General features: G+C 39.6%; 3 protein-coding genes across 3 annotated transcripts; all 3 read left to right on the top strand.

Moving 5' to 3' along the window:
* Positions 1 to 2,137: 2,137 nt before the first annotated feature.
* cldn8.2 (claudin 8.2) lies at positions 2,138 to 3,658 on the top strand. Its single transcript, XM_026943330.3, has one exon. The coding sequence runs from the start codon at positions 2,228 to 2,230 to the stop codon at positions 3,119 to 3,121; it is 894 nt and encodes a 297-aa protein (XP_026799131.1). The 5' UTR covers positions 2,138 to 2,227; the 3' UTR covers positions 3,122 to 3,658.
* A 2,002-nt stretch (positions 3,659 to 5,660) lies between these two features.
* Positions 5,661 to 7,790, top strand: cldn8.1 (claudin 8.1). Its single transcript, XM_026943310.3, has one exon. The coding sequence runs from the start codon at positions 6,179 to 6,181 to the stop codon at positions 7,040 to 7,042; it is 864 nt and encodes a 287-aa protein (XP_026799111.1). The 5' UTR covers positions 5,661 to 6,178; the 3' UTR covers positions 7,043 to 7,790.
* A 2,546-nt stretch (positions 7,791 to 10,336) lies between these two features.
* LOC113544552 (claudin-8-like) lies at positions 10,337 to 12,830 on the top strand. The gene has a single exon (XM_026943390.3). The coding sequence runs from the start codon at positions 10,857 to 10,859 to the stop codon at positions 11,913 to 11,915; it is 1,059 nt and encodes a 352-aa protein (XP_026799191.3). The 5' UTR covers positions 10,337 to 10,856; the 3' UTR covers positions 11,916 to 12,830.
* Positions 12,831 to 14,580: the final 1,750 nt, after the last annotated feature.

Below are 14,580 nucleotides of genomic sequence, written 5' to 3' on the forward strand. Positions count from 1 at the left end.
GCATGTCATTTTTCTATTTCATTAAAGAACAACACGTTACATTTTTCATCCATTTATACGTATATTTAATGTGGTGGAATGTCTGAAAGAAAGTTAGCTCCTGTTCTCACTTACGTTACAGCAGTTGTCCTTTCACTTTCTTTCTAATTAAGTTGATAAGACAGAAAGAAATGCAGTTTGTCATGTTACTGAGAAACTATAAAACACAAAGCTCTCTGTCCTGAAAACCTTCCCATGTTGAAAAACCTAACGCTACAGCTTTACGTCTGACTGTTACAAAGTCCCGACACTGGAGACTCCTTCCATAAACGCCAAACAAACGTCTTCTCATGGAAAACTTCACCAAAACAATGAGTATACTTTTTTTTTTATTAAAAATAACACACATTTTTAATGGGTTTATTACTAGGCTTATCTGCTGTGTCTGCCACACAAGTCCCTATGTAGCTTGTTACTATAGAAACAACAACGTAATTATGCGTAAATAAGGAAACCGTAATTTCTGACATCTGACTAGGAAACTCGGAAAATTTGGAACACCTACTCGTGAACTCAGGATGGCCTCCTCAACTCTGAGTTCAGCAAGTGACATCAAACCAACATGGCTGCCCACAGCATCACCATAAACCAAGTAGCACCTATAAATGAATTATACTGTATATACAATACAAAGTGTAGTATAGCATGTTAAACACATATAGCTTGTTAAACACTGACCTCTAAACTCCTGTTTAGAGGAAGAAAATATACATCACTCATCAGTTAGCTGGTGTGTTGCTAAAAAAAAATGAACATAGAAGCATCCATGTCTTTTTTAACCCACTTTCTATGCATGCTCGAATGCATGGAGGTCAAAAATGCCACAATTCCAAGCTCTGACTGACTCAAATGCGGCAATAGAACGAACTCATTAATATAAACCTGCTCTTTAATATTTATTAATATAAAAGCCTTCTAGTTAAGGCCACTCCCACTTCAGTTTAAATCTGAATACAGATAGTGGCATTGTGTTACATTTCTAGTAAGTATATATGTATAACTAGTATATTGAAATCAATCAAAAACTTAAAAATGTGGCCTAAAAGCATTGAGTATGTCCAAGCATACTTGGGTTGAATAGATTATTTTCCTGTTATAGATTTTAAAAAAATGCTGTTTTTGTCAGCGTGTTGATATTGTCGTTCAGTAGTTAATGCTGTTTATTCCACCGCGTTGAATAGAATCGAAACCTAATAATAAACAGATTCAAAGGAACATGTTATTTAAGAACGAAAAAACTATATTCGTTGATATGGTGGCGTTGTTGTTTATAGACGTTTATTTAACATTCATGGAAGGAGTCTCCAGTGTCAGTGCTTTGTAACAGTCAGCAAGTTTTCCAAATTGTAATTGTAATTGTGGACAAATTGCTGCGCTTATAAGAGGAAGAAAACACTTCGGGACATGCCTTTGTAGGAAAACAATCCACTTCATTCTTCATTATTTTATCATTCTTCATTAACAGCACACCTCGGAGTGTTTTATTTCTTATTTATCATATCTGATCATGGTTTACATACACAGTGCTTGCTTTACCATTTAACGTAAATGATGAATCAAACATGCTACTGCATTACCATAAAAAGTGCTTTTAAAAAAAAAAAAAAAAAAAAAAGTACAAAGAAAATAGCTAATATCTCATATAATGTGTAAAGTAGGTCATATTTTGGTGAAGTAGTCATTTTCTTTACCTCTGAGAAATGTGTACACCTACTTCATGGTTAAAGGGAGGGTAAAAGATGCCTTTTTACCCACTTGGTTATTATTATGGCAAAAGAAAGAAAACAAATCAAGCAAAAAAAAGGTTAATATATAACTTTTTTTTTTAATTTTCATACTTATATTTTCAGAACAGTCCCTGGTGGTCTAGCAGCTAAGGATCCTGCGCTCTCACCTCCGCGGCCTGGATTTGATTAAGAATAAAATTGAATAAATAATAATTGTATGTGCCTAAAGTTTCAGTTGCATTGTGCCTTAAATTAATGTCTCTCCTCAAGCATTGCTCAAACATCAAGAATTGCCAGTTCCCTCCTCCTTCCTGCAGATAAACCTGTTCGAGCACATAGCATCCTTTGGGCATGATGTAAATTCTCTTGTTTGACTTGTCTGGTTTTCACTTGAGACGCAGACAGAGAAAAAGAAGGAGACTTGACGTTTGGTGACTGTTCTGTCCCACGTATCAGCCACCATGTCCTACACGGCCGGGTCGTACGCGGCCAAATCGTACGCGGACAAATCCTATGCTGACCGCTCGTATGCTGACAAGGCGTACGGGGACAGCGCTTACACAGGCTACGATGAAGCAGCCAAATCAGCATATGAAGAGCAGCTTGTGAAGGAAAAGAAGAAACGTAAAGAGGCGATGCACTGTGAAGTCGTCGCTCTTGTGATCGGATTCGTCGGGCTGATCGGTGTCGCGGCTGTCACCGGTCTCCCCATGTGGAAGGTGACGGCGTTTATCCAGGAGAACATCATCGTCATGGAGATACGCTGGGAGGGCCTGTGGATGAACTGCTACCGCCAGGCCAACATCCGCATGCAGTGCAAAGTGTACGACTCGCTGCTCTTCCTGCCTGCCGAGCTCCAGGCTTCCCGAGGCCTCATGTGCACCGCCGTGGCTTTGACGACGCTCGCCTGTATCATCTCGACCATCGGGATGAGGTGTACTCGGCTTGTGGACTCACGGCCGCGTGTCAAACACATCGTCCTGGTGTGCGGTGGATGTCTGTTCCTGGGAGGATGTATAGCCACCCTCATTCCCGTCTCCTGGACAGCTCACGTCATCATCCGGGATTTTTACAACCCCCTGCTGATTGACGCACAGCGTAGGGAGCTTGGTGAGGCGCTCTACATCGGCTGGGTCAGTGCAGCAATATGTTTCATAGCCGGGGTTATACTGCTGTGCCGCCACGCACCGAGAGTAGAGGAGAAAGACGACATTAACTCTGTGTTGTACCGAGCCCAGTACACTCCATACAATAACTCCTATAATCCCGGATATTCCTATCAGCCAGCCTACAACTACCAACCAGCGTACGGCTACCAACCCCCATCTGTTACCTACGTACCATCTGCATATTAAAGAACTCTGAGTCGAAAAGTAGGCCTGAAATTTCTATAGCAGTTATAACTTCTTGCTTTCAATTTAACAGTATCCAGCTTTTGTCCTGGACTTACCAGTGTATATAATGAATGTGGATTGTAGATTTACTTTACAAAAGTTTGAGTCTGTTACAAAGAACCGCTTTTTTTTTTTTAAATCAAAATCAGATGTTTTAACCTTGACATTAACCTATATAAATATATACATATTTTTTAAGTGAAAATATTTTTAGTAGTGGACTTGACTTTGCCTTATGGACCCAACTGTAGCAAAGAGCACTCTGTGATTGTTTTGGTCGAGAATATTTAACGCGATCTGTACGAATTAAACAAGACGCCATCTGGGAAGACTAGTCATGCGACATACTGTGAACGCTGAGAACACACACACTATAGAGAAAACATGCTCTTGTAAGCTCTTGTCAAAGTGCTGTAATACATTTTAATCTTTGAATAAGTATGTTTTGTTTGTTCAACCATCTGTTGAAAATAAAATTAGACACAGTTACATAAAGAACAGTGTATGTAAACTATGCAGTTTTTTTTTTTATTATTTTTACATCACAAACACTAAATCCAGAGTCAAAATTAATCAAGTGACTTTGTTGGTCATACACAATGGCTTCAGGTGTTTAAGTTGACTTTAGACTGATACCATGCTGTAAGAATAATTCCAGCAAAAGCTCACCACTTCTGGCTGAACCTGTTTGTGTGGCTTCGCTGAAAAGGAGTGTGATTGTTTGCGGCCATCTCAGACCTGTAGACACACCTGCAACTCAAATTTACCTGCGGATATCTAACCACGGCACCAGACGGAGTCTGAAATGCATAAACAGTATGCACAATGTCACAACAGATGTGAATAGGAGGCATTAATGTGGATGTGACTGAGTGGTCAGATATGAAGATTACTGATTTCACTCAGTCTCATGGACTTATCAGTGTATGTAATGAACGTGGATTATAGATTTACTTTACAAAAGTTTGAGTCTGTTACAAAGAGACGCTTTTTTTAAAAATCAAAATCGAATGTTTTAACCTTAAAATTAACCTATATATATATAAATACATGTGTGACAAATTAAAGGAAAAACCAACATCAAGTGTGTTAGTAAGAGGGAGATTCCATGATTGGGGTGCCATAAGTTATGAAAAACGTCCATTTTAGTTCCACAATATTCACTCACCTGTGTTACCTGAACATATTCACCACTGTGAAATATTTGGAATATTCCACAAGTCACAAGTCAAATGTTTAACAATAAGTCGCCTCCTCCAAATTTTCTGAAGATCACGGGAAGAAGAAAAGCAAATTCGTCTTCAATATATTGTGATAATGACTGACAAGATCAACTGAAAATACAACCCTGTTGCGAAAATTATATACTAAAAGTACATTTTTACAATAAAAAATTCATTTAATACAAGTGCCTCATTAGCATGTCTGTTAGCAGGAGGATTTGTTAATTTAGTGCTAAAAATGAGTTATCTGAGATGATATCCTTTAGTGTTATAGACACCAATATATCTAGATATATCTAGTTTTGGAGATATTATTATTTTAATTCTATACTTTGTCACTTCTGGAAAAATAAAATGATATACTATACTAGGTTTGTTTTCATCAAGTTCAATTCTCTCTAGAAAATACATTATATATCCTAGGGCTGTAGTCAAGACCACCATTATCAAGTCCAACACCAGGATTAGCCAAGGTCGGGTCAGGAAATGGTTTTAATTGGGTCGAGGCCAAGTCACAATCAAGTCCAAATAAGCGAGTCCAACTCAAGATCGAGACCGAAAACCATCAAACGAACCGGACTCAAGTCCTGTAGCACTAGTCCCGCCCCCAGGGGACGTTTTTGACTGTCTGTCTTCCCCCACACCATTCCCTTTTCAAACCATCCCTTGATGGAGCAAAAAAATAGTTGAAGTTTATTCGTTTGGAAGAGGGTGCGAGTTGGTGGTTTTGTGACGGGGAGAGTGGCATATCTCGAAAGCTAAATCAGCCAAGCAAGTCAACATGCTGTCACTCTGACTTCCTGTTAAAGGAAATACGTCAGCATACAGAATCACATCACGTCTCTCAAGCGGTTCCATGGGGACTTCAAGTGAAAACGCAGCAGGTCTTCCAGTGAAGCCGGGATTAACGAGTAACCAGAATTTCAGTGTTTAAGGGGGCAGTTGGCTACAAGTCCACTGCCAATGGTTGTATTTTTTTTTATTAAATAAGTCATTAAAAACTATGGGAATGACAGGGCATAGACAAATATACTCTCTGATTAAGTAATAGTCATTAAGAGGCAAACAACTATCAACACTCAGTCAGGTACAGGTAATAATGTGTGAGACAGAAAAATATGGAATTTGAAAAATTTAGGCCATCAATGTCATACAAGGATTTCTCTTATTGTTTAGTAATGTTTTTTTTTTTTTTTTTAATAAAATAGGATCCATAGACTTCTAGAGTCAAACCTCTGGACATGAACTGTAGACAAAAACAATCTCCCTTTTGCTTAATTTATGTAAAATATTATTGAAGCGCATAATCCATGCGTTAATATTTAACTACACCTTCAGAGTATAAGGCGTAATAGAAACAAGGACCTCTATGTGACTCTCTGAGTCTGTATGTGTTTGTTGTCAGGATCCCCAGGCACCAGTGGTGGTTTTGGCTGGCTGCTTCCTGCCCCTCCTTCTCCGTCAGGTGCAAATGAGCTCTGCATAGAAGGATATGATTTCACAGCAACCACCTGGAGATCCCGCCCATCCTTTACTTCGTTACGGAGACGAGGGGGGAGGGAGCAAGTGCACACAACTCATCCACTGGGACTGCTTCTCCACCTGAATACAGATCCCAGAGAGAGAGACAGCGAGAGAGAGAGAGAGAGCGAGAGAGAGAGAGAGAGAGAGAGAGAGAGAAGAAACGGCCGTTTTGTTCCTTTTCCAGTTCCAAGAATGATCTACATTTTTTACCATTGAGACTGAAAGTTGTGCCAAGCATCCCTCCACTGGAGCACGAGCAGAGCGAGCTGAGATGGCAGGCCAGCCGATGGAGCTGGCAGCACTAATCCTGACTCTGTTGGGCCTAATAGGTGTCTCGGCCAGCACAGGGATGCCCATGTGGCGCGTGACAGCATTTATTGGTGAGAACATCATTGTGATGGAGACGCGCTTCGAGGGCCTCTGGATGAACTGTTATCGACAGGCCAACATTCGCATGCAGTGCAAGGTTTACGATTCGCTGCTGGCACTCACACCTGATCTCCAGGCTGCCCGAGGCCTCATGTGCTGCTCAGTGGCACTGGCTGCCATTGGCCTGTTTGTGGCCATCATAGGGATGAAATGCACTGCATGCATACAAGGAAACGACCGCGCCAAACGTGTGGTTCTCATTGTGGCTGGATCCCTCATTATCCTTGCCTGCATCTGCTCCATTATTCCTGTCTCCTGGACCGGCAATGTGATTATACGAGATTTCTACAACCCCCTCCTGATTGATGCCCAGCGAAGGGAGCTTGGTGAGGCGCTCTACATCGGATGGGTTTCCTCAGCACTGCTTTTTGCCGGTGGATGCATTTTTGCGTGTTGTGCCGGGTCTAAAGAGAAACGAGCCGACCAGTCTCGCTACACTTACAACAGGGATGTTCCATACGTGGCATACCAGCCTCAACCACAACCAGTGGCGTATCAGCCCAGACCTGCAGCCACCTACAGTTTCTCCTCCAGAGAGCCGTCCTTTCTCCAGACGTCCACTCAACCATCCATTGCTCAGATATCCAGACAGCAGAGCTTCATCCAGCCGTCCAGACAGCAGAGCTTTATCCAGCCGTCCAGACAGCAGAGCTTTATCCAGCCGTCCAGACATCCGTCAGCTCGTAGTGCTGTTGCCTATCTGTGAAAATGACAGGATAAACACAAACTAACGGTTAAATGAGGACAGAACAGGGGATATGGCAACCGGATCAAGGCAATGTGTGTGTATACGTGTGTGTATGTATATCTTTGTTTACTGCAGCTTACTGGGATTAACCTCACTTGACAATACTGTTCTAATGTTTCATGTGAAATCAGCTTTCTGTGATTTTACTGTGTAAATCGTATGTATGTAGATCAAATGTGAAAAGTCGACATGCCTCTGTGTCTAGATATTCTCCAAAAAGCCTGTTATAGATTGTATGTTTTTGAAGCATGTCACCATGTTGTTTTTTTTTTTTTTTAAGAATTACCATTGTGTTAGCACTTGGATTCACATTGAACTGAACAATGAGAAAAAACGGGTGCTTTGTACAAAAAAGTAAGCTCTTTTTTTTTATTTATGATGGATGTGTTTAGGAGGTGAGACAAGAGACTGCTTGCATGCAATTATGTTTACCAAACTCTTTGTCACATTGTGTACTCCAGCGTCTTGGTGATCTGCGTGCCCTGAGGCTCCTGTGTGAAATGTAAGCCAATGAGCATATATTGTCTCAAATTCTTTAACCAGACACGCCCTTTACATCCACAGAAACCTTACAACTGAAGCAGAACAAGGAGAACAAACATCTCATAAACCTTTACTGGTATTGTACAAAGACACACATTTTTGTGTTTTATGGCGAGAGAACAGGTTTGACTTTTATAATATAATAATAAAAGAAGAAATATCACATGCAGATATTTTTTTTTTACAGAGATTTAAGGCAAGCATCAGCTATAAACATTTATATGTATCCATTTATTCATGAATAATAAATTAGCCAAATCTTTCTTTGGCTTGTGTAATTATGTACTTATCACAAATTTTTCCACCTTATTATTTCAGTGAGATTTTTGGGATGAGTGCCAGCTCAAGTCATCATACTTAACCTTCATATTGCTTTTGGGGTCCTGGAGACCATAGGTTTATCTAAATCATTCCAAAAACAGAAGAAAACAGGAGAAAACTATGTATAAATATATTTTAGACCAATTCTATATGTGCGTATCTCTTCATAAATACACCATAACGTACAGGAACCATGTCTTTATTTGGTGCAGTAATGTTTTATAGTCAGTTTATTACGGATTTCGTCACCCTCGCTCTATTCTGTGGCTCAAGGAGTTGTTAGCGCTAAGAATGTTTGCTAACTACAGAGTTATTGATTAAATCAAAGGGGGAAAAAAATGAGAGAAATGGTTCATTTATTATACTTATTAATCCGAGCAAGGAAGTACAGGCAAGCTTAACAGTAGCCGAGGATCAAGAGAGCAAGCAGACAAGTCTGGAAAAATTCGAAAAAGGGAAATTAGAGGTTAGCATGAGTTTGCATATCTCTGAGGCAAGGCAAATGAGGAACAGGTGGAACTGTCCGTCACTAAACAATGGCTGTTTATGCTCAGGGAATACCAGTTTATTAGGTACATCTACCATATGGGTCACTTTGTAGGTATACAGTTACTGACCGTTGGGCATCTGTTGCTTTGCACAAGGTATTGGCACCCCACGATGGAAAAGAGCACCACTGAGCATCACTGGACCTGAGAGGTGTTGATAGGCGTTGATAAGTGTTGACAGATTTTGATGTTGGTCTTACTGAAAGAATTAATAAAAATAATTATTATAATGTATCCACGAAGGTGCTGTTCCACATTCTGCAAGGAACACAATGATTCCTCAAGTGCGTGTTGTGTGTGGAGGGGTGGGTAATCAGCTGGATTTTTCAGGTGCTCCAATTTAAGAATATTAACATATAATCACATATTTTGATCCCATTTGATCATATCTTTTACGAAAACAGAGAACTTGCCTGTAGAATAGCATACTTCTACTTCCAGGTTGGCTCTGTTCATGCTGAAATGTACTGCAGTGGGCATTTTTATTTATTTTTTTATATATTTGGATTCATGAATATTGGATTTCTAGGCTTTATGTGGCAAAACAAGTAACGAAAATGAAAAACAATTCAGTTTTTCATTAAATTCAAGTCATTCAGTCAAAGGAATGAATGCAACCACGGACCATCGAGTCTGACTCAGTGTTCTACATTAGGATATTTGCATTACAGCAGCTACCAGCATCATTCTTTCTGAGAATATCAGTCACTATTAATATACAAAAACATGTAATGTAATGTCAGTACATATTTGTTTACGGAGCACTCGTAACATAAATGTCCTAATATGGTCCATAGAAAATAAATAAGGACATAATCAGTATCAGTATCCAAATGTCATTCAAATTCATCTCTAACTGTACCATGTTGATATCACCGTGGTTACGTTTGACTTCCACTTAAATGATATTGCCATGGTTATTTTTGGCTAACTCTAACATTATATCACCATGGTTACGCCTGACTTAGAATAAGATGATATTGCAAAGCTTACATTTGTATTGCATTAAAATGATGTCACCAGGGTTACATTAGACTTATACGAAAATGATGTTGCCATGGTTACATTTGACCTACACTGAAATGATATCACCATGGTTATATTTGACTTACATTAAAATGATATTGGCATTATGTTTGACTTATATTAAATTGATATCACCATGGTTACATTTGAATTACAGTACAATGATATCACCATGGTTACCTTTCACTTATTTTAAAATGATATCGCCATGGTTACGTTTCACTTATTTTAAAATGATATTGCCATGGTTATGTTTGACTTACATTATAATGATATCGCCATGGTTACATTTGACTTACATCATAATGATATCACCATGGTTACATTTGACTTACATTATAATGATATTGACTTGGTTACATTTGAATTACATTAAAATGATATCATCATGGTTACGTTTGACTAACATTAAAATGATATTGCCATGGCTACTTTTGAAAAGAGTTTAATTATAAAAGAGTTTGTTATAACCCAAGACTGGATTTATTTCTTCCCCTGAGGTCTTATGCAGTCAAAGATTGTAGTGCACACGCATGACAAACACACAAATCTTCCCTCTATAGGTGAATATGAGAACTTCTGGTACGCAATGACAATTAGTACAGTATAAAACAGTAGAAAACAACTTTAAGTAAATTAATTTGCATAAGTCCAAGAGCCGTTGTGTGTCCAAGATTGCATGTGTGTATTTGTAGAAGTTAGACTATTATGTCCATAACCCACATGAGTAAGAACACAACAAACATGCACTCAGCAAGAACCCTCATTATCCTGAACCAATCACGAAGAGGCAAATGCTTCCCATAACAGAGAGAGAGAGAGAGAGAGAGAGTAAACTCTGCATTCATCAGTCTAGCTCGGCCTTCTCCGTTCACTCCAACGCTCAAGTGGACTGGGTATGAAGATGACTGTTTAATGTTGGGATAACACATAAGAGAATAAAACTAAAAGCACACCGACTTCTTTCTTGTTCAGAACCAACAGAAAGGCGCCTCCAAATCATTTCTGGGGGTGACATCTTCTGGTTTCTCCTCAGGAGGGATATGTGTTAGTCTTGAAGGAGTTTCAAAAGCAAGAACTGGAACTTACTGGATTTTTAACTACTCAGGTAATAGATTATTGACTGTTTCTATGCTCCAAATCTTGCCTTGTGATATTTCCCAAGCTTAGGGAATGACGCTCTGCCTTTAGAGATCGTGTATGAACAGTGGTGGTGAGCGCCTGCGTGAGTCAATCGCCTGCTAATCAGGAACTTGTTACGGGACCTTTAGTGACCGCTAGTTTCCGGACACTGTGATCTTTTGATAGTTCTCAGCTGAAAGTGTGTACAAACAATGGTTGAGGGTGTGGGTGAGCTCATCGGCTTTTGCCTGGGAGTTCTGGGTCTGATCGGCGCTTCAGCTGTAACGGGTCTCCCCATGTGGAGAGTGACTGCATTCATCCAGGAGAACATCATTGTCATGGAAACGCGTTGGGAAGGTTTATGGATGAACTGCTACCGCCAGGCCAATATCCGCATGCAGTGCAAAGTGTACGACTCGTTGCTCTATCTGCCTCCTGAGCTCCAGGCTTCCCGAGGTCTGATGTGCTGTTCGGTGGCACTCGGCTTTCTGGGATTGGTGGCATCCTTGCCAGGCTTGAGTTGCATCTCCTGTTTTCCTGATCAACCACGAGTTAAATCTCTCGTTATCGCAATCGCTGGCTCAATGGAGATCATGGCTGCCATTTGTGTCCTCATTCCTGTGTCCTGGACGGCTCATTCCATCATACGAGACTTTTATAACCCGCTATTACTCGATGCTCAACGCAGGGAACTTGGTGAAGCTCTTTACATTGGCTGGGTCACTGCATTCATCCTCTTTTGCTCTGGTGTTGTCTTCCTCGCGTGCCGGAGTTACCAAGAGAATCGACCCTACCATCCTGTTTACGCCCCGAATAGATTGACTATGTCACATTTCCAACCCCTCACGCCAACCCCAAGCTCAATTAGCTCAATTTCCCATCAGCCTCTGCTTCAGACCCACAGCTTTTCTTCTCAGCAGCCTTCTCCTTTGGCTTATAATGTCCCTGCAGCACCCCCTGGTGGCCAAGCTCCACTCTACAATGTTCCTGTGGTTTATCCTGCTAACATGGTACCTGTTCAGCACCATCCATCTCTGCACAGCACGCCCGACTCAGGGATAATCTCCATACCAATAAATCCCCTCCATTCAGGCACACACTCTGCCCAACCGAGTCTCCAATCTATACCTCCTGCTGCAGGGTATGATGGGAACTTCGGCACCGCTGTACAGCCCACTGTACCTCGTCCACCAATGGTTGGGTACAAATGGAGGGAAACCGGATCGCACCATCTCTCCAGTACACACTCGAGTTCAGGAATGTACATATGAACACGGACAATCTTTAAAGCAGTGTAAATATATATATTCTGTAGAAATAATCATGTAATACTTTCTTAGTGTAATACCACTAAGAAATGCATTAGCTATCAAACACTAACCCAAAAAAATCATTAAATCAAACTATAATCTATTGGTTCTATTCAGAGTCTGTGACTTTAGTCCAAAAATTACATCATGCGAAGGAAACTTTTTCATATTCATAGTCAGGTTACGCAGCTGATCGAGTCAATTTTCTGGGATTTTTCTGGGAAATGATCCGTGTCTCAGAGGTTCCCAGTGTCTGAGACGGCATTTTTCAATAGCATCTAGACCACTGCCTTTAAACACAAGCCCTTCCACTAAAGATTCCCCCCACCCCTTCAAAAAAAAAAAAATAAAATAAAAAAAATTCAGGGATAGAAAATATGGACTGAAAAAGGCAAATGTATTTTTACCTTGCTGTCCTTATTGTAATTATGACATTAATCACTGCAAATTTAACAAAATGGCTTCCATCCTCGTTATTCAGCAGCTTATAAAATAGCACTTGATCCAGCACGTCCTATTATTATACTGTCCAGCACTCTGACAGTTATTTGTGCACATGAGATACTTAATAAATGTCATGAAATCATAACGAGTGTACAGGATGTAGACAATTTTATCACCCTCGTGTTCTAGACCTCACACTGAATACGGCCCTATATGAAGATTCTTTTCACACACTGTTCACATCATGTTTTCAAGTTGTTGTGAGACTATATATTCCACACAGTAACACATTACACTCCTAACACATAGTAAAAAGTGTTGTCATCTCATAATGATGTCAATTATTAATTATTGTTATTTATAATTATTAATTATTCTTATTGTGTTATTTGTAATCATCTCTACCAAATAAAAAGAACTCAGTGTTATCGATCTGCAGTGTGTTAATGGAATTTTTTTTTCTTTATTCTTCAAGTAATCTTTTGTGCTGGTCTTCATTGCTTTGTGGACATTGTAGGACATTGTGTTGATGAATGCAGGACAACTGCATGAGACAACGTCTCATACCGGGGGAATTTTAGTGTTAATATGTCATTAAAATGATTTTTTTCCGAAGAATTTGAATGCTATATGTATGTTATATAAGAGATAGATTATTGAGATGCTTTCATTTACATATACAGATTTTTTTAGGAACGTTTTCAGGACAGAAGATTTTGTGCTTTGCACTTTCTCAGGTTTTTTTTTGTCTTATTAACTTCAAGAGAGAGAGGAAAAAAGTGTACAGCTTATATCACACTTACAAGTATGTATGCAAATTAAAGGTTTTAAATACAGTTAAAGTTTCCTTCACAACAACCTCTATGTGCATGTTTCAGATAAACAGCTTAAAACATTAATAAATCCTACAAAATCTACTGCAGTTAGAAAACCGTCCCACTCAACTTTACCTTGAAATACAGAACAATCATTAAAATACTCAAAAATCTGTGATTGTGTGAATCTTTGTTTTACTTCCACTCAACCTGAACATATTCTCCCCTATGAAATATGTGGAATATTCCACACGTCATATGCTCAACAGGAAGTCCTCTCATTCTTCTGTCTTTATTTTCAGTCACATTGTGATACTGGCTGATGAGATCACCTTAAAAGCTTAAAAGAATTATAGAGTGAAATTAAATTATTAATTTAAAAAAATGAAGTAAATCATTAGAATGTCCTTTATTCAATTCAATTCAATTTTATTTGTATAGCGCCTTTAACAATGGACGTTGTCACAAAGCAGCTTTACAGAAATAAATACATTCAAATTAAATGAAACCAAAATAAATTGTAAATACGTGAATTTATCCCTAATGAGAAAGCCAGAGGCGACGGTGGTGAGGAAAAACTCCCTGAGACTTCATGAGGAAGAAACCTTGAGAGGATCCAGACTCAAAAGGGAACCCATCCTCATCTGGATGACACCGGATAGTGCGAATATAAATCCTTCCTTTCTATCACTGTGCACTACATTGACAAATAGTGCAATTATGCAACCAGTTATTGCCTCATGTCATTTGAATGGACATAGCGTAAACACAGTATTTTGTGTATTTGATGTTAAAAACTAAAAGTTAAAAAGATTGGTGGAAGGGTAAATACCTTTTCCTAGATTCACAGTTGAAAAAAAAACTCGCTCGTACAAGGAATAGCCTGAATGGTGAAAATGTTTACTATAGTTAGCTAAATTAGGCCCTACATAAAGCGAACAACACAATGCCACCTCACAACTCCAGGGTCCTGGTTCGATCCTGAGCTCGGTTTACTGTCTTTTCATGTCCTTCCCCTGTCTGTGTGGGTTTCCTACAGGTTCTCCGGTTACCTCCTACCTCCCAAAAAACATACCAGTATGTGCACTGACTACTCTGTGTGTAAATGAGTGTGTCCATGATGCCCTTCAGTGACCTGGTGTCCCATCCCATGCAAGCTGTATTCCCACCTCACACCCAGTCTTCCCTGGATAAGCTCCGGATCCACTGATGATGAAGATGAAGATGAAGATGTTACCAAATTGTTGATGGTCATGAAAATGCACGGGCCATGGGCTGCCCCACTTACAGTATTAATCCCCAATTTAAATCTGTTAATATCAGTGTCACTTATTTGATACCATTCCAATAGTCACGCCTCTGTTTCA

The sequence above is a fragment of the Pangasianodon hypophthalmus genome, chromosome 14, assembly GCF_027358585.1.
Source record: "Pangasianodon hypophthalmus isolate fPanHyp1 chromosome 14, fPanHyp1.pri, whole genome shotgun sequence".
Lineage (NCBI taxonomy): Eukaryota > Metazoa > Chordata > Actinopteri > Siluriformes > Pangasiidae > Pangasianodon > Pangasianodon hypophthalmus.